Source organism: Bemisia tabaci, chromosome 3 (genome assembly GCF_918797505.1).
Source record: "Bemisia tabaci chromosome 3, PGI_BMITA_v3".
Lineage (NCBI taxonomy): Eukaryota > Metazoa > Arthropoda > Insecta > Hemiptera > Aleyrodidae > Bemisia > Bemisia tabaci.
Window position 1 is genome coordinate 37,644,539 of NC_092795.1, and position 21,470 is coordinate 37,666,008.

Consider the following 21,470-nt stretch of genomic DNA (forward strand, 5'->3'; position numbering starts at 1 on the left):
CCGAGCTTTTGAGCGATGCATCAGTTTAGTGGAGGTACACCATTCGGGTCTGTGACTGGTCTCCGGGCGATGTTTTCCAACGTGATCTGCAGCGCCGTCACTGCGACGGTGCTGCTTTTGGCGGCCGCTCCGCCAAGCTGCTGGAGTTACGGTATCGCTGGGCAGATTCCCAAGTGGTGGCAAAACACTATAATTTACGAGATCTACCCGCAATCCTTCTATGACTCGGATAATGATGGATTTGGAGACTTGAGAGGTAAATTTTTTTCTGTAGATAATTAGCTGTATCATCTGGGAATCTAGTTGTATTATCTAGGAATGTTCATCTCTACATCACAGCTAGCACAGGTAGGTCTGTAAAAATTGTGACAAAATTAGGTCATATTTGGGTGAAGCAATGTGTAGGTTCTCTTTGTTGAAGCCTCACTCTTATCGACTGATAGGCCAATGTATACGTCTACATCACAACTGAATCTGAAGGTGGCAGTGACAATCTCGTTGCCTTTTTCTGTATTTTTTCTATGCGCATGCGCATTGGTGTTCGTTCCTTTAAGTATTAGGCCTCCTTAACCAATTATTATGACTGAGTGAGGCCTCAATGTGTAGAAAATGACCATAACTAGGGTTCCTAATGAATTTCATGAAAAAACGAGTAACAACCCGGTTAAAGACATAATGTTTACAAATCCTCATAAAAATCACTAGACCTTTCAAACCATATCTGATTAGACATCATTTTAAGGTTGATCTTGGGGGTATTATTTGTGAGTTTAAGTCACTTGTGTTGGCGCGTATACGTAGTATACCGCCTTTGCGATCGTTTCGAACCCTGCTCGATACAATAACCGAGTCCCTTAGTTCCTTACCGAAAAGTGACTACCGCGAACTTCTGAGATTTTCCAAAGCGTGTAAAAAGTTTATTTATCCATCAATAATTATGATTTAAAGTTGTTTCTCATTCTGGGGCTCATTAGTTTATGTGCAGTGAATACCAAGAGTCTACGTTACTTGGTTTTTTCAAAAAAAGCCTAAGAGTACGACGCGCTGATTTAAAATATGCATATATAAGCAGAATCAAGCGAATTGATTCGAGGATGGCTGAGCAGGTCGGCACTCTCGAAATGAGAATTTAACTCCTCCGTTTTGTTCAAAACGTTGCTTTGACAGATCTATAACCTCGATTATACTTTTCAAAAGTTGGTACCCGTGCTCTGATAGTGCTGTTCATCTGACAACATTGTCAGTGTCAGCTGATAAAATGTATATTTTCACAGTGCAATCTGTGTAAGTGCAATCTGTGATGAGCCTCGAGACTCATTAGACCATTAGCTAAACGTGGCTCATACAGGAATCCACTTACCCCTCTCTTTCCCACGCTCCTGCTCACTGCGTCGGCGTCTCGACGAACAATAGCTAATGACGGTTGCCAAGCGATGCCGGGATCCTCAGCCCCTCGCCCAATTACTTACGCTTCATTAACCATTTCACCGTCACGCTAGGATTCGTCCAATTTTCAAAAAAAATTGTTTCGCGAGTTTTTAGCAATTTTTTCCTTACTCTCCGTTAAAACACGAATTAAAAGAGGTCTCATTCATAAAAATCGGCCAAATAGAAGAGAAGTTACAGTATTCGAAATCCGAAGAAATCAACAAAACTTCTCCAAACAAAAAATAAAATGAAGGGGAGGGGGGGAATGTATAAATTACAATTTAATATGATTGACCTCAGAATGTGACAAGCAATTCAATTATAAAAAGGAGAAAAAATTGAGTGAAATTACAAAAAATTAGCCTCTTGCAAGGGGCTTCCTTGTATGAGTTTTGACCTGAAGACAAGTAAATCCCGTTATATTATTAAAACGAAATTGGCTCCATAGTTTAATGCCTTAGTTTCTTGAATACGATTATTTTAAGCACTCGATTTATATCAGCAATTTTACCCATGAGGTGATTTCCTGAGAGCTGATAATATCACGAATTTCTCATAGAGCCCTTCAAAAATGGCTTGCTTTTTGGGCAGCCGATTCGGCCATCAAACCGAGGTTTAAATGGAAGCTGATAATAACACAAAGCTCTGAGAACAATTTTAAGATGAGAATAGGAACGGTTTGTAAATAACGAGGAGAGGCGGGCATTCTGTTCAGCATATCGATACATAAGTATTTTCACACGTAGAATTCAATTTTCACGTCAGGGAGTCGACATATTTTGATTTTTTCGATTTTATACGGGAAATTTATGGTTTTTCGGGATTGAAATTACTTACAATTGTTTCATGAAAAATGAATGCACCCAAAATGACTATAGCATTTTGACTTTCACATACCTACGTGCACTCACTAAATTGATTGGTAAATTCAAAGAGTGGGTACATCGACCTGGTATATCAAGTTTCTGCGATTTTTTACGGCAAATCGGTAGATTTTCGGGATGTTGGATTGCTTACTTTCAATTCATGAATGAATAAAGCATGGACATGGTTGAGCTTCTTTGCATGAAAAGACGTTTAAAATAACAAAATCAAGACATATTTAATACAATTGCATTTATATCGAGTCAATTTCTTTTCAATAACGGGATTTATAATACCGGTGATTTGGGTATTTTAGCCCCAAAATACCTTTAAATCGACTTTATCTTCTAGGAATTCGACAGAATTTTTCCTTTCTTCGCTTAAATTTTTCCGTACCACTTTTCTTCAAGAATCTGATAAGATTTTGCTTGAGGCGGATCAAAAAACTTAAATTTGTTCGAATAGCTTTCTAGATTCACAATACACGGTCTCGTCAAGGTGCGTCGTTGACCTTGCAGTGTTGGATCGTGAATTCTCTTGTTGTGCTGCTTGCCTTTTTTGAAATCTCTGTAAATGAAAACTAAAGGGGTTGATATGTGCGAGTTAATGACGCGCCTTATCAACACATTGTGTTGGAGTTCACTGCTTGTTCCTTATGAAATTCAGTTAAATGTAAGTTAAATGGGGAGCATTGCCCGATTCGAACTTTCAAAAACGTGACTCATGGCGTCGCTCGAGATAGAAATGAGAACTCACCAGCTCATTTTTGGCATACCTATTTGGAAAATTCCAGCCTCAATCAATTTTTTCTGGAGGTTTTTCATGAACTGAAATTCACACGCACGCACATTTTTACAGTGCACACTCACAATCTGAGAAGCGATACCGAGGACGTCCTCGTGGAAAAATTCCTGCTACCGTCCGAAGTTAAAAAGTTTTCCAATTATCTTTGAATCACAGGTTCCCTGATTTACTTAATGGTTTTAGAAGTCAATGAAATAGCACAAAAGTTGAATTATAAGGATGCGTGCTGGATATGCACCAAAATTAAAAAAATTTCTTCGTCATTCCTTCAAGATCGTATATTAATAACATCTTCCATGGATGAAACCTAACTTGAAACAATAAAATGGTTGATGAGAGACGGAAAACCAAATCATGAGCGTTAGATTAAAGTTGTTTGCAAGTCGTGGGTACATATTCATTTTAGCTGTAGTTTCAACATTGGACTATTTAGTTGCATGCTGTTGTAGCTATGTTCTTATTGCAGAATTAACGATTTTATAGCAGTGTTCGTTGCTGTGAGTGCGTATATGAGCCCTTGCTTGACTCTAAACTTGTCGGTCAATGAACGCAATTGCAATTTTTATAGATACCAAAACGTAGTTAAGTCCTATAGATAGTTAAAATATCAATCTCTAAATTGTTTGAAGGGTGGCGACTGAGTGAACGTTTCAACGTGCATCTGACTGCTGTAACAAATTACCGAATATAAAGATACGTATGTGACAAAGTGTCACAATATTTGATCAACAAACAACTTCCACAGAGTCACCTCTCCCTGCATTTGTCTTCTTTGCGTACCGTTTGCAGTGTAAAACTTGCTCCAGTGTTTGATTTTTTCACTTTGGGGCCTTGTCTCCACGGGACGTTTTCATGGAATTTGTCCCAAGTTCGAATCGCAGGAATGAAACTTCTGGGATTTTTCCCAGTTACCGTCTCTACGGGACAGGGCTCATACAGTCCTGCGACTAATTTGCGCGGGAAGATAAATTAGTTAAAGTCGAGTATTTAACCGGGATTAAAATAATAAATGCACTCAATTGACAATTAGACACATTTTTTAACTAAACAAACATTAACGATGTAGTAATGAATAAAATATCGCACAATTCGTTTTCACTTCTTCTTCTTCTCTCAGTGGATCCTAGGGGTACAAGTACCATACTTGGTACTGGGAAAAATATTGATTAACTCAATATTTTTCCCAACTTCGTAAGTGGGATTTTTCCCCGGGACAAATCTCGTGAAACGGCTCGTGGGAGACAAGGCCTAGGAAGTTTAGACATTGGAATATAATGTTAATTACTTTCAACATGCCTTTTTAAATTTGACTTAATCATACCTAATACAATTTTGGATTAAAATTTTGATTCTCAGGAGTTGCGGAAAAAGTTAGCTATTTGCAGGAACTGAGAGTCGGAGCTATATGGCTCAATCCCTTTTACAAGTCACCGTTGAAGGACAATGGTTACGATGTCAGTGATTTCCGAAAAATAGATAAAAGATACGGCACCATGGAGGACTTTGAGTATCTATTGGAAACTCTCAAGTACACGTCGCGATCGAATCGTAAGTGGTTAAATGATCTTACAAGCTTTACGTAATTTATAACAAGGTGGGCCACTCCTTAGTGTTTTTTTCTTCATTCATAATTTATAACAGATACATATTTTAAAAAATCTAATTAGAGCTTCGACCTCTTTCGCAAATTTCTTTACATAGCACATTGGCTGGGAAACAGCTCTTCTTCACCATACTCTTCTTTCCCACAAAATAAATTTACCAAACGTAAAATATACCCATGCTATGTTGAGATTATGTTATGACCAAAATGCCTTCAACAAACGACCATGTTAGTGAGACGCCAAAATGGTATTAGCATGGTACCAACCGACTCGGTCTGAACATTGTACGCTGATGATACCGTGTTGATATCATGATTATGGCATGTTCGCCTCAGTTTCGTATCGTGTTTCTCATATACCAACATGGCTATTTCTAGTAAAGAATATTTTCCGTTAAAGAAAATCCTAATTACTAGAATGATACCATCATCTTTATAAGCTGATGATGCGCCCGGGGCTGGACAACTTGCAACATTGTAAATTTGAATTAAACAGTCAAAATACATATATATGGATGGAAAAATGACAATACCGAAGTATATTACAATACCAGCATGCGTAATACGCAGGTCGAAAAAAACTAAAAACAAGCCAGAAATTTGTAATACGTTTGTATTACAAAGGCGCTCAGCTGTTTTCTACGTAGGTGCGTTTTTAAGTTCCCTGATGAAGATGAGCAATGATGAGTGATGAACTCCCCTCACCAAAATTTCAATTTTCAACTTTGAGAAAATCACGCCACCGTTAAGGGATGAACTATAGAAAAACGATTATCTTCCCTCGCTCTGTGATATCAGAAGCATTAAATAAATGTATACTAATTAAATCTATTCTAAATATGTGAAACCCCTATCCGTCATCTTGATGTTGAGCCGGTGCGCCATTTGAGCGCATTTTCACTAGTACACTAGAATTCTATGTGCAGGTTGACATTAAAAAAAAAAAAAAAAAACTCCCCATCGGTTAGGCGTTTATGATATAACCAATCGTCAATTTTTACATGCATCACAGCACATCTGATTTTGCAGCGCTGCTCGCGCTCTGCGACACCCAATCGTCATTGCCCCCTATCCTCTAGAAAATAGGTCGGTTGCGCTGGTCACAGAATCGTTGCTTTTGGTCTTGACGATGATGGTAGTGACATCCTTGGTTCCAAGGTTCCTTTCACCTTGCTTTCATCTGAAGAAACCATGGGTGTCAATACTGCCTTGCTAAGGAAGAACGCCGCACGAACATTCGAGATTTGCCGAATTTCCTTCGAAAAAATGTTCATTTCCGAGGAAACTTACGAATATTTTCCTTCGAAATTTTAAGGACTTTTCGGTGAAATTGCGAGAAAATTATCTGAAAAATTGGAAGAAAAATATTCACAGGTTGACCAATAAATTCGTGTTTTATCAAGGGAAATTTGGCAACGCCTGGAGGCTCATACGGCGTTCTTCCTTAGCACAGCAGAATACCGCGGTGGATGACGACAAAACCTCGACTTTTTGAATGGCGATATCTCGGTTAGTATTGAACTTAGAAAGTTCCGGTTTGGACAGATCCTATAATTGTCAGCTAACCTGCAAGAATCAAGCATTAAAACACGATTTTGTGACCAGCGCAACTGACCCACTATTAACACCTCCTGATCTCCTACTCCACTCCTTGTTGCCAACCTTTCAGAAGAAGTCCACGTCGCCTCCTCCCGGGAGGAGCGCAACCGAAAACCTGCTTGTGCATCAGTTGCGTGGCGTGAATTGCGATATATCGATTTTTATGCCATTTAAACATATGGTTAAGAATCGATTATTACGGTGTTCGCTGCAAACACCCTGTTTATCGATCCTTTTCCGTAGGTTTGAATGACATAACAATCGATACATCGCAATTATCGCCACGCCACTGTTGTGCATCCGATCGTCTGCCAACCTGTGCATGTTCAATTGTCGAACCAGACCAGCTGCTTGGACCTGATTTACTGCACGATGTTATCAATTTTTTCGATTGATATCATCAGTTTTTAATTTCAATAAATCAGCCTCCAATTCTTGGACACTCTCCGATTTATGAACTCGCTGATTCTTACATTCAACTAACTAATTCAATGGCTTAACGGGAAATTTTCAGCCATTGAACTCATCATGGACTTCGTCCCAAATCACACGAGCGATCAGCACGAATGGTTCAAGAAGTCCGTACAGAAAATAGAGCCGTACACAGATTATTACGTATGGAAGGATCCCAAGGGCTATGACGGGGAAGGAAAACCTATTCCACCAAATAACTGGGTAAATTGACTAACATTTGTGTAACTTCAGCAGGAGACCAAATCCTGTATTTCCGAGGAATACCTACGCGGACTAGCATTTATTGTGGCAAAATCAGAATGACCACGGTCCATACATTTAAATTGAACTCTGGTGCTTTGTGAAATAAAATAGCATTGAACATGATTTGTGCAGAGGGTTGCTCCAGGAAGGAGCGCCTTTTTCAACCCAATTGAGATACGAACAATGCGACTTGGATCAAGTTTTGACAGAAACGTAGGCACGGTGTTTGCGTCAGGTTTGAACCGAGATAAAAGTTTGAAGATGTATTCCCCCGAAAGATCATGATTAGTTTAACGTCTAGTTTTACGTTCAAACATGATGTCTCAAACTTGCATTTTTGGCATGAAAAAGTGACGTCTAGTTGAATACAGAACTCATTTTTTTACATCATGTTAGTGAGCTTTTGTAAAACCATCTAACAATTGATGCTGAGCTGAATATTTATTTTTGCTAAGTTTTGCCGGCTCCCATACGGAAAGCATATCTACGTTTCAACGTTAAAAAATTTCCACCCACAACTTGAGTTTTTACTCGTGGAGCTTGGAAGTTTTTGACTAAAGATATTACTGATTTTTCTTCTGATTTAACACAAAGATCAATGTATTATTTTATGGAAAGCACACAGTTCTACTCTCGTATAAAAGTAAAGTCTTTGAGTAAGTTTCACAATGTTAAGTCCCCTTGTCTAAGGGACGACGAATTGTTCATGAAGCACAATATTAAGACTCCATGCTTCCTGACTGCTGCAGTGGAGTGAAAGCTGAGAAAATTAAGTTTCGGCTCGATATTGGGATTCATAGTATGCTATAAAATTTGCAAAAAGGTAGTATATTTTACAGCTCCTATAATATTAACTTGTATTTTTCTGTCTGGGCAGGAATCCATCTTTGCCGTCGGTCGACCCGGGTCTGCATGGGAATGGAACCCGGAAAGGAAGCAATTCTACTACCACGCCTTCATGGTTGAGCAGCCTGATTTGAATTTCCGTAACCCAAAAGTCATTGAAGAGTTAAAGGTAGGCCTCAGTGGAATTTCACGTTTACTGCGCGTAAGACACGTAAAAGTGCATAAAGTGAACTTAATTTACACTGTTTGCACTATAAAATTAGAATTAAGTATGCATTCGAAATCCATCGCGATTAGTATTCATGCTACATCCGCGATAATAAAATAGTTGGGGGTGCGCACAACAGGCTAAACTGATTCAAGGGAAGGTGAGTTAAATGTTACACTGGTAACAACCTCATCACAACAAATTTGAGAGGGTGCATGGTGCGTACGATCCGATGATTAAGAATCAAAATCTTACTATTGGTTTGTTGTCACTTGTTCGGTCCATGAGAAAGAGAAACAAAAGAAGGACAAAATCTCTAGTTTTCTTTTAAGAAAAAGTGGAAACATTGTCATCATTTTTAAAATTGATCGTTTTTTAGGAAACCCTGCAAAGTCGCATTGACCTCAAAACCATGCACGTTTTCCGGAAGAATGTAAATTTTAAGATAGTTTTAAAAAAACTATATTAAGTTGGTTTTCCAGAAGTTTATATTCGAATAAATTTGAAATATCTCTGAACCCGCTAAAATGTGTATCTGTTGCCCAAAAATTTCATTAAAAGAGGGAATTTTAATGGAAGTATTTTTTTGACGTGAGGGTCAACTATTGGATGCACTAAATTACAAAAAAGTTATAGCACTCTTTTAAAACATGAAAATTCGAATGTTAATGGAGGAAAATCCACCAAAAATGACATCCTTCTGCCAAATTACAAGCGTCAGCGAATCAGTTTATTTTTACTTTCTCGCTCCCCTATTTTTTTCTTTTCACTAGGAAAAATTTACTTTCCGCACACTCGGCTTATACGTGCGACGAAAACCGAATTGATTTCCATAATCGTTGCTGTGGATTGGATAGTGTTGCAATCACTCATATGAGGAAATGAGTCAAAAAGCGGCAAAAAAATATCAAGGCTACCCCTTTTTTTTGGGAAATGTTTTTTTAGGCACATGCCCAGGTGGTATTGGCCTCGGTGGGATTTATTCATATATTTTTTTTATAAACTTCTATGCTTTTTTTGTAACATTTTATTCGTATACTATTTGAGTTGCTTGTGCGTAAGGACAAAATACATTGAGACCTATAAGCTAAACTGAGTTTTACCTCTTTTAAGTAGTTATTAAAATATCTTATGTACTGAACATAAATGAGTTTTTGGTAAAAAATGTGCAGTGCCCTCATCACAGCGATATGGTACTTTATTTTAACAAAACATTTACCAATATATTATATTAAATGCTGTAGTGCTTTTAGTATTTTCAAGCGCGTATATGAATACTGACTTTGATTTACTTCGCTGGGTTTCAGGATATCATGAAGTTCTGGATGGACAAAGGTGTGCAAGGTTGGAGGCTGGATGCTGTACCTCATTTGATTGAAGACGAAGAACTAAGGGATGAACACGGAAATCACGACAAAACTCAAAACCTACCCGAGACTTACAAGATCATCGAAGATTTCAGAGCTTTCATCGATGCGTACAGCGAAGAGAATTATGTTAATATGTACGTAAAGAAACCAAAACGTCAGCAATTTTTATCGTCTTCACATGCATGCTCAAAACTAAAGCAAATAGTTACTTGCTACAAGCACTGTATTAGAAATGAAGGTTTGGAACCCGCATAGTTCTTTGCAATAACGTTCTCCTTTAAAAAATAAATTGGATGAAAGCGGAGATTTTCAAACACCGCAAACGAGATACGTGGTTGCGGTCCGCAACGTCAATGCCTTGTACTATTTCTGTCTTAATTTTACGTTGAAGGCTCATCATTGACTTTACTGTTCTTTTTGGCCGCCTTTAAAAATCTCGAGTGTCGATGGTAATGAAAATCTAATAAATTTCTGTTTCCAAGATGGATTCGGAAATTCAAGGTACAGGCATTCATTGGAAGTTTGCGACATGATTGGTCAGTTTTCGATATATTCCTCAATTTTGAGGTTACATTTTAATCGTAGAGACAGGGCTGGGCTGTAAGAGTTGGTGCAATACGACACAAGCTTGCAACAATTCGCCTGTTACACTGATTTATATTGTGGAATTTTCAGATTCTTGACAACCGAGGGCTACGCTGGACCTCAAGAAACAGTCAAGTACTATGGCACAGACGGTCGCGTCGGAGCACATTTCCCTTTCAACTTCTTACTTCTCACTGACTTCAATGCCGAGACAAAAGCACTGAACATCAAGAACACCATTCAGAGCTACTTGGATCGTCTAGATGACTTCAAGTTCCCCAATTGGGTGGTATGTACTCTAGAGCCTCCAATTCAAAGTGATTTCAAGAGCGGAAGTTCACAGAGAATACAATCACACACTTCTATGGCCGGACTCAAAAACGTCGTATATAGGTCTGCGCAAAGCAACGTATACTTTCCGTCAGACCAAGCAGATCAACTAACCAAATTTCTTGAATTATTCCCAATTTTGCCTCTCTTAATAGATATTTGTTAAAACTTTCCAACGATGAAGTTGGCTCGTTTTCGTTTGGGGGAAAAAAAGAAGTCGAATTACAGAAAAATTGGAAAATGGCCATGCCTCGTGGTTTCCGAAATTAACCATACATCATGATTAGTTTGCCTTAAACACAACGCTTCTTACAAGTTGTTTGAACAACTTATGTTGAACTTCTTCGTCATGCACGACAAACCACCTCCGAGAGACCATCACAGAAAAATTATTAAGAGCCATCTTCCATTATTTTTTCAGTCTGGTAATCACGATAGATATTTGTTAAAACTTTTAAACGATGAAGTTGGCTCGTTTTCGTTTGGGGGAAAAAAAGAAGTTGATATTCAGAAAACTTGAAAAATTGCCATGCCTCGTGGTTTCTGAAATTAATCATACATCATGATCATTTTGCCTTAAACAAAACGCTTCCAACTTGTTTGAACAACTTTTGTCGAACTACTTCATGCAGGACAGACCACCTCCAAGAGACCATCACAGAAAAATAATTAAGAACCATATTTCATTATTTTTTTTAGTCTGGTAATCACGATTGGCCACGAATTCCATCCCGCATGGGTGCATCGTCTGCCACGGACATCGTGAACATCATGAGCCTGCTCCTTCCTGGAACATCCACAGTGTTTATGGGTGACGAACTAGGAATGGACAGTTATTGGAACTTGGACAGGGAAGCTTGTCCATCTGGTGTTGGGGACGACTACCGTACTCCCGCCAGGACTCCCTTCCACTGGAACTCCTCTAAAAATGCAGGTTTGAATCCTTTGCACACCATTTTTTTAAGAAGAAGAAGAAAAAAAAATAAATCACAAAAAACCGTTGAACAAAAGTACCGCATCTTCCAGGTGCTAATGTTAGTCATCAGTTCTGTTTATCTCTAAATGTTTTTCCCCCCTCCCTTCCTCTGCCTTTGAACGAGGTAAAAACATAGTACACTAAGCAACTTTAGTGAATACTGATTCCTTGCTTCCATTTAATACATTTAAATGGCAAATTTGTATTCATATCTCGATGTGAAAATTACACAGTCATTTACGAAAATGTTTTGCAATGACTATAATTGTCTCATATCCTTTACCGGTATTGTATACCTACCTGTTTACTTTTAAATAATCAGTGAGTTGCCCATTGCCAGGACAGGACATAGAGAGATTTTAAAATACTGACCTATGCATCGGATAATGTGGTCCACCATGAAATTTCCTAGGTCATACTGAAAAATCTTTTGAGGTATACGGATTGGAACCATCCATCAATGTGTGAAATTTTCTTAAAGAATCGACATTGTATACTGAAATTATTTTTAAATAAGCAATGAATGTCCTGACGACATAAAGTGTAGACTAACAACGCTTGTTTCGTCTTCAAACAAATGTAACAAAACGATAGCATGGTTAAATAGGTAATAAATTAGCGAACGAAACATTGCCTTGGTCGTGATAACTGATTTAAAGTACTGACAACAGCTTTCAACAAACAATTTCCTAATTTCCGGAGCCATTAGTTCTTTTTTGTATGTAAAACATAGTCCTGTGACCTGGAACCGTTGCTAATTAGGTGGCAAGTCATTTTTCCTAAAACATTATTTCCTACTGCAAGTTTTCCTAGTACTTTTTTCCTACAGGTCTTTTGTCCCATCACAGTTAGTCCTATGAGTGAGATGTCCTACTGGCTTTTTTCCTAAGGGTGTTTGTCCTAATTTCAATTTTAAAAAATGGCACAGTTTCTTTACAATTACACAGCTTTTTTCCTAAGGGTGTTTGTCCTAATTTCAATTTTAAAAAATGACACAGTTTTTTCACAAATTTTTACCCCCCCCCCCCCCCCCCCCCCTCGCATTGCTGATGAATTGAGGCATGGTGGCAAATTAAAAAGTATTAAAAAATTACTGAATAAATAACATATTAATGAATTGACGGAAGATTTTTTGGGGAAAAAACGACAAATTTAAACAAAGGAGGAGTTGCGTTTTGGGCCTTTTCCGGCCCCACCTGGATTTTGCTAAATGTTTCATATTTTCAAAGTACTAGTCTTAGGTAGACTCTGTGCCAAATATTAGACCGATCGGAGCCCATGCAAGGGCGCAGCAGCGCCTCAAACCCAAAATCCTGGAATCGAAAAACAATTATTTTCGTCCACTTTTTCGACTGTTATCACTCTTCTAGCACATGATTCTTATGTATTTTTTTGCGTACTTTTCGTTTCTGGCCTTTTTAAAGGCCTCCGATAAATTTTAAGGGGCCTTATGGCCCATTGTTGCCATTTTTGGCCCATTTTTAGGGGTTTTTTCCATTTAACACATTCAAAACTCAATTTAATCCAAAAACTGTGTACATTTTTGAAAAGTACGTAAAGAAATGAATAAAAAAGGTTCAGTAAAATTTTTTCCTATGTTGCCAAATTTCCGAGAAAATTGGCCCCAAAGTGTCAAAAACGGCAAAAAATCGATAAATCGCCGCGTCTAAGGTTCAAGAAAGTGGAGTACATTTTTCATACTCTACCAGATAACAGCTCTTATCCATCCATACAACATACTAAAATATCATAGTTGTACCTGGATTCCCACTGTTTGGGCAGAGGCCCAAAATAAAATTAGAAAAATAAATGAGAGAAAGAAATGAGCAAATTTTGGAAAGTGGACTGTATGTTTTATTGTACGAAAGGCTACCAGGCCGCGCGGGGCCGGCTACAGAACAAGTCTGGATTCCCTAATTGAGTCTTACGAGACGATTTGGAATACCAGGCTGCGCGGAGCCGGCTTCAGAGCGAGTCTGGGTTTGAAAAAAAAGGAAACGCGAGAATTTTGAATCTTAAACGTAAACGAAAAAGAAACTCATGAACGGAAGATTTAAACTAATTTAGATGAACATGGAGAAACTGATACTTACGCTATTGAAAAAGAAGAAAAGATCAAGAGTTACGAATTTTGCCGAGAAAAACACTGATGAAATAAGAAATCTAGCTTGAAGAGCTTTACTACGTTACAATTTACCTAAAGCTTGAAGAGCTTTGTAGAAACTTAATACTAAGACGCGGATCTGAATCGCTACTGGAATACCAGTAGGGCACACTGCTGGAATACCAGCAGGAACCTAACAAACGAAAATAAAAAAAGATAGCAAGAAACCTATAAGAAACACTACTGGACTCCAGTAGGAAATCTAAACGTCACTGGACACCAGTGAGATGGCGAAAGAAAAGCGAAGGAAACATGAAAAGCACCGCTGGAATACCAGTGGGAGAAGATCGGCAAACGTAGGCGAAGATTAGTCGGCCACACGGGGACCCTACTTGGAGCTGTTTCGGCTCGATATTCGCGAGATCAAACAATAAACTAAAACCTGAACTTCTTAACGAAACAAAATGAAAATCTGAGTGAACTAAAAGTAACTGTATGGTATCCTCCTTAGGATACAAAAGTAAAAATAAAACTTTCCCGAGCCTTTTCCTGGAAAGGCGGGATCAAAAAGGACGGCATGGCTTACAAGACCCGCGCGCCATCTAGCGGATTGGCGCGGTACTAGCCTTTTGCCGGTCGAGCGCGGAGGGAAGGAGTGCGCTGGCCGACGCGGCGGTCACGGTGGCTGCTCGCACGCGTTGCAACGAAAAAGGATGAAAATAAAAATCAGTCCCTGACTGAACATACCCGCCCCGTTGAAACCACCCGGTTTCTAAACCAAAAAACTTCCTTAAGTCGGAGGGGGTACAAAGAGAAGAAATTAAAGAAGCTTCGATTAAGAACATGGTTAATATGGTTCATGAAGTTAAGAGTATTGTAGTAAGTAAAGAGTAACTAAAAAGAATTGCTTGAGGGTTGTAAGGCCTCGTAAAAAAGTCAAGACTGACACCCAAAAATCTTTAGGAGGGTTGTAAGGCCTCAAAGAGATTTCAGAATGCGAGATGTCGACTTCCATCTTAAGTGGTTATTTGAGGGTGGTCTGATTGACATCACGCCTTTCGCAGGAGAGCGCTTGCGTCGTCTCTTGCATGCAGGTTTCGCAGACACCTGTTCATCTGGGGGTCCCTTATTGGTTGAGGACATTTGAGGGGTAGCCTCGCAATTAGGACCTTGGGGTCGCTTGATGACGACCAGGTGTGATCCTTTTGACAAGGGCTCAGATTTCGGAAGAGCTGCAGATCCTTTTGAACATGGACCCACGATTACCCAACCAAAGACGCTGCTCAGAGCAACCGGTTCATTTGGGGTTGTGGTCTCACGTTTTCCAGTGAAGATGTACGGGAAAATATCCGCACCGATCAGGAGTTGAACATCCTGAGGCTCAAAGAAACGAGGATCCGCAAGTTGTAGGTGCCTATACTTGGAGCTAATGGGCTCGGGCACACTCGTGGTCGGCATTTGCGTGGTAATTTTCTCCATAATTACAGCATTACTTCTGAATATTGGTTTCCCAGACTTGTTGGGTTTAATAATACAAACAGTAGAGGCACTTACGCCAGGGATCGATTGGTCAGCTAATCCAATGATTCGCTCAGAGGTAGCGTCCCTGGGTAAACCTAGCCGTCGGGCACAGTCATCTCGAATGATTGTCGTCATCGAGGCACTGTCAATCATAGCCCGGACCTTATGGAAGCGTCCGTCGGCACCCTTGACTCGAACGACCGCAGTACCTAGTAATACTGTCTCGGTGTAATTGGACTTGAGAGCTTGATGCACTCTCTTAGATTCATCACCTGAAGAGTCTGCAGTCTCTTGCTCCGCTTGGGATTCAGAGCTCGAGGAGTTCTTGCGCTTGACTCGTTCTTTACGGTCGGAGAGCTGAGGGTCGGCCTCTTTGGGCATGTCACAGTGAAGCAAAGTATTGTGTCCGTCATTGCACACTCTGCAGGTTAGACCAGAATCACATCGGTCTTGATGATTTCCACTGCGAAGACAGATGGTGCACAAATGATTTTTCTCGACAAAATCCCTGCGTTCGTCGACGCTGGCTTCAATAAACTTTGGACATTTATAAAGAAAATGATCACAATCACATAGACACCGAGACCTAGTTTTCTCGGTAGGTGAGTGCGCAGTGGCTGTGAAAGATCTCCTTGGACTGGAGTCATGACTATACTTCTTGGAACTTTCACTCGAAGAACTGCTCATGGGTGCACTCGCCGTCAAGTCTAAAATTTCAATTTGTCTCTGGACAAATTTCAATAGATCCTTGGTCGTGGGCATGGTCTCTCTCGTTTGCCTTCTCTCAAAAGTTTTTACAAGAGATTTAGGAAGGCATTTCAAAGCTATGTGTAGAGTCATAAAGTCCCCGAGGTCAGCAATTTCCTGAGTTTTAATCGCTGAAACGCACTCACCAAAAGTCGACATGAAGTTCGACAGATCATCCTTGTTTTCGTTTTGAATGGTGGAGAAACTTAGGAGTTTGTTCAGCAAGCTTGAACCAATCATGCGCTTATTCTCGTACATCCCAATAAGAGCATCCCACGCTATTGGATAATTCACGTCCGTAATGGGTAACTCCTTTACGAGTGCTAAAGCAGGGCCAGACAGAGTGGTCCTCAAATAGTTCAGCTTGGCACTCGGAGTCAGGGACTCATGGTGATGGATCAGAGACTCAAAATTCGCGCGATATTCCGGCCATGCGCTTATTGTGCCGTCGAAAGTTTTCAAAGTAATTCGAGGCAGTGTGGGCGCATTGCTTGAAATGATCGTAGTGTTGTTCATCAGCGGATTAGAGTTATCAGCTGTGCCGGTGGACTCCAGTGCATCAGTCAGCCTTTTCTTAATCTCCGCAATTTTGAAATACACATTGGTGAAATGCTCTATCAACTCGCTGCTTTGATCAAAACTTGCCTCTGGGTTTAATCGTAACTCTATTTCGTAGCAGGACATGACCGTTTCTTGAAGGTTCTTTAGAGATTGTCTTGAATCTTCCTGCCTGCAAATGAATTCAGGCGACAATTTTTTCACTGCCAGGCAGCGCTCGGCAACTTCATAACAAGCCTCTAATTGCCGACCGTAGATTTTCCGCTTATTTTTTAGACAGATCAACTCGATCTCTAAGTCAGTGACTTTCTTTGCTTTTACCTGGGAGGCATTACTATCATCGGATGCCATGCTGCTTCTTTGATAATCAGAATTTTCAAACAAAGACAGGAGAGACCTTTTGCCTTAGATTCAAACAAATAACAAATACAAACACCAAAGAAAAACTGCAAAAATTACAAATATGATAGATCAGAGGATCCAAGTCGGACAATCAAATGTTCCGAGGTCCCTCAGATCACCAATATATTCATTTAAAATTTCAAACAATTCAAAGATAATGGATCAGCGGATCCGGACCGAGCAGGACCAAATGTTTGGGCAGAGGCCCAAAATAAAATTAGAAAAATAAATGAGAGAAAGAAATGAGCAAATTTTGGAAAGTGGACTGTATGTTTTATTGTACGAAAGGCTACCAGGCCGCGCGGGGCCGGCTACAGAACAAGTCTGGATTCCCTAATTGAGTCTTACGAGACGATTTGGAATACCAGGCTGCGCGGAGCCGGCTTCAGAGCGAGTCTGGGTTTGAAAAAAAAGGAAACGCGAGAATTTTGAATCTTAAACGTAAACGAAAAAGAAACTCATGAACGGAAGATTTAAACTAATTTAGATGAACATGGAGAAACTGATACTTACGCTATTGAAAAAGAAGAAAAGATCAAGAGTTACGAATTTTGCCGAGAAAAACACTGATGAAATAAGAAATCTAGCTTGAAGAGCTTTACTACGTTACAATTTACCTAAAGCTTGAAGAGCTTTGTAGAAACTTAATACTAAGACGCGGATCTGAATCGCTACTGGAATACCAGTAGGGCACACTGCTGGAATACCAGCAGGAACCTAACAAACGAAAATAAAAAAAGATAGCAAGAAACCTATAAGAAACACTACTGGACTCCAGTAGGAAATCTAAACGTCACTGGACACCAGTGAGATGGCGAAAGAAAAGCGAAGGAAACATGAAAAGCACCGCTGGAATACCAGTGGGAGAAGATCGGCAAACGTAGGCGAAGATTAGTCGGCCACACGGGGACCCTACTTGGAGCTGTTTCGGCTCGATATTCGCGAGATCAAACAATAAACTAAAACCTGAACTTCTTAACGAAACAAAATGAAAATCTGAGTGAACTAAAAGTAACTGTATGGTATCCTCCTTAGGATACAAAAGTAAAAATAAAACTTTCCCGAGCCTTTTCCTGGAAAGGCGGGATCAAAAAGGACGGCATGGCTTACAAGACCCGCGCGCCATCTAGCGGATTGGCGCGGTACTAGCCTTTTGCCGGTCGAGCGCGGAGGGAAGGAGTGCGCTGGCCGACGCGGCGGTCACGGTGGCTGCTCGCACGCGTTGCAACGAAAAAGGATGAAAATAAAAATCAGTCCCTGACTGAACACCCACGATGTGAAAATTGACCGAGATGTCGATTTTAGCGGCCTTTTTATACTTGAAGGCAGCTCTTTTGAATGTTTTTCGACCTTAGTCACCCTCTATGGGTGTGTACTATATGTATTTTTCTACGTACTTTTCATATCTGGCCATAAAAATGGCTTCCTGTGAATTTTAAAAGGCCTAACGGTCCATTGTTGCCAATTTTCACCAATTTTTAGGGGTTTTTTCAAGTTTACGTGTGTGAAACTTAATTTAATCTAGAAACCGTGTATAATTTCGGAAAGAACGTAAAAAAATACATAGGAATGTGATTTGTACCTTTTCCCTACGTTGCCAAATTTTCGAGAAAAATCGTCCTGAAGCGTCAAAAATGCCAAAAATTGGATTAATCATCACGTCGGAGGTTCCAGGAAGTGAATTATGACATTCATGTGGATCGTGGGACACTTTCTCCACGCATTTTCTGTTCTTCGGTATATTTGGCCTGTAGCAAGCATCTTGAGAACCAAGGATTATCTCGAGGTTACAGGAATAAAGAGGTGAACTGGAGTGAAGGATAAAGTAAAAGCACCTTGAGGGCCCGTTTTGTCAGGTTCATCTACGCCATTACATGTTCCTTGAGATGCATTGCAATTTTCCATTTTCGATACGTTATTTGTAGTGAAAAAAAACTTGAAATTCACTTCCTGGAACCTCCGACGTGATGATTAATCCAATTTTTGGCATTTTTGACGCTTCAGGACGATTTTTCTCGAAAATTTGGCAACGTAGGGAAAAGGTACAAATCACATTCCTATGTATTTTAGCGGCTCTGGTGCTTGCACTAGAGCTGCTATTCCGGACGGTCCCAGCTGGGGAGTATCAATGCAGCATGTTACATTGTAGAGACCGCGCGTTGGTTGATGGGAATCGGCGCCATTTTCGGCTATGTTCCTTGTCATGACTTTATTTTATTGCATACTGTTTTATTGTTAGTCAATGCTATGTTGTGTATTGTATTTTTGGAATCATGGTGATACAGTCAACAATTCAAAACTTGTTTGTGCTTTTATCTCGTGATGGAAAAAATGTACTTTACGTTCAAAATTTGAAAATTTGAATTTTAAAGTTTTCGCGGTTAAGGAAGCTTTAACCACTGGGTTGGAGCTTCCTAGTCATTTACTCGATATCAGCTGATAGCAAACAAAGGTTACTAGGGAAACCGTAAACGTCTAACAACTATCGTGGCCATTGGGGCGATTATTGAAATGATATCGACTGTATGTCGCCGCTTACGACAGGACATAGCCCTATCTTAACTGTGTAATATATCGCAATTCGATATTGTTTTGATTTTTAAAAGGAGCAATTCATTCATACAGTTCCGATTAGTTTTGGCGAACGGGCCCTTAACCTACGGCACTCGGCTCATGGGAATTTTTTAACTCTAAATTTTTTAACCTAACTCTTCCATTCCGGGAACATATTTATTGAAAACGGCGACTTTTTCAACAGTCCTATTTTTATCTACAACATCTAAGTGGCCCTTCATAATCATTTAATTTTGGCCCCTGGCCAGAAAAAGGTTCGGAAATTGCAGTGATTTTGCCGAAAATGCTGAAGTAAGTAAATTTGGGCATTTTTTTTCCTTCTTCAAACTCTGTGGAGAAGCACTTCTCCTCCAGTACATCTATTTTGTTACTTATCTCTCGCAAGGTACATTTACAGAAGGTGTGTTCCAGTATTAACAGTTCAGATTCGTGGTTTTTTTATTATAACGCTTATTTCGGAAAGCAATTATTACATTGTTCAATTCTACTGACTTTCAACACTCGATTATACTCCCGGCAAATTCTGCAGCAGCGTTTCAAATGTTGACTCTAATGCTTCCAACAGCCATCCGATGTCTAAGGGTTTATTCCTAGATTTAGGGATTTTCCGGAATTTCCAGGGATTTAGGGATTTTTCAGGAAATCTAGGGATTTTTTTTTGATGAGGTAAAGTTACCAAAAATCAACTTTTTAACCTCAATTATAGCTTCGACAATCGAAAACATTTTTTCATCTATATTTTGTAGGCCTTTTTGGCAACACTATTTTCCCCGCAAATAAGCCGGAAATTAAAACGATTGTGTCCTTCGATGTACTTGATATTCAACTGCATTCAACCTGTTAATAATAAGAAATCAACTAATATTCTTTCATTTTATTGGTCTGGATTAGCACTGCTTTCAGAGAGCGCCAAAATTCAAACGAGCCAATCAGATTTAAATATTGCAAATCGCTACATCGAATGACATCATGATTCTTCATAAAAAAATGGCGCTTTTTGCAAAATCTAGGGATTTTTTAAGTATATTTGAGCAAATCTGGGGATTTAGGGATTTTTAGCGAAATCTAGGCATTTTTTTTCTTCCCCGCTAGGGATTTAATATCGGAAGACTGGCTTCCAGTATCGCAGCGTTGATCGTCGCTGATGTCGAAATGGAACCTAATGCCGGACATACTGTAACACCTCCATTCCTCAATTCCGGTGAGGAATACTTCTCTACCCTTAACTCAATATAAATATACAAATTGATAAGTGAGTGCTTTAGTCTCCTGAAAACAGAATTGCGAAACTTAAAATTGGAGAAAAATGATGAGTAAATGAAAAAATGGAACCAATTGATGGAAAAGTCGCATGCCATTCTGACACAAAATATGGCGTCTATCGAATCACCTTAACTAAATAAAATAACCAAATTTTCAACTCTCAAACTATCAACTATCAACTATCAAAATTCAAACTATCAAAATTTCCAACAATGACAAAAATGATTGTAATATACCTATAATGTAATGAAATATACACGCTCTAATCATTTAATTTGTATTACCTTTATGTTATGTATGTTATACTATTTTTATAATAAATTTTGCCAACATGCTTTTCAATTCAGTCTACAACATTTCATTCCGACGTGGCAATAATGATTTATAATGCCCCTAAACATTAAAATGAATTACAATAGTAATGCCGCATTATAATGTCGTATTATACATCGCAACGATTCATGTCCTACTGATTATTGATTATTGTAAGATGAATTCTGTTTTCTCTGATTGTATGTTTCATACGTGCGAAGCAAGTACGGGTCACTAGAAACGTGGTTCGTACGGGTGGCTGATGAAATTGATCTTCGAATACCTTTTGATGAGCTAGGGAAATGGAACCATCTGCATCTCATGGACAATAAATAGTTGCCGTAATTAAGGTCATCCCGTGATTAAGGTGCCGTGATTTAAGTCATAAATTCTTCATCTAATTCTTGATTCATCTCCAAAATGTCTGCTAAAGCTTTCATGCGCTTCTCCTTGTATGCATGAATGAGCAAATTGGGTATCGAACAAGCGGACACTTTTTGAAAATTTAGATGATTCTGGACAATATCGTACAGAAGTCCACGGGCTGCAGATGGAACCATTACCTCTAGCTCATCAAAAGTTATTCGAAGATCATTCAACAACCTCTTTGACAAGTTGCAAAAACTTTTCGTTAACAATAGTGTCACACGGTACTAGGA

At 39.3% G+C, this 21,470-nt stretch overlaps 1 protein-coding gene across 3 annotated transcripts in view; it reads left to right on the forward strand.

Annotated features, from left to right (window-relative positions):
• Positions 1 to 21,470, forward strand: part of LOC109032934 (maltase A1) — a 33,187-nt gene continuing 11,717 nt past the window's right edge. For all 3 annotated transcript variants that reach the window (XM_019045284.2, XM_019045286.2, XM_072298316.1), the window contains exons 1-7: positions 1 to 256; positions 4,453 to 4,644; positions 6,813 to 6,973; positions 7,893 to 8,030; positions 9,377 to 9,573; positions 10,115 to 10,313; positions 11,054 to 11,288. In XM_019045284.2, the coding sequence (XP_018900829.2) occupies positions 16 to 256; positions 4,453 to 4,644; positions 6,813 to 6,973; positions 7,893 to 8,030; positions 9,377 to 9,573; positions 10,115 to 10,313; positions 11,054 to 11,288 (1,363 nt within the window). In that variant the 5' untranslated portion in view covers positions 1 to 15. The remainder of the gene's footprint in view (positions 257 to 4,452; positions 4,645 to 6,812; positions 6,974 to 7,892; positions 8,031 to 9,376; positions 9,574 to 10,114; positions 10,314 to 11,053; positions 11,289 to 21,470) is intronic.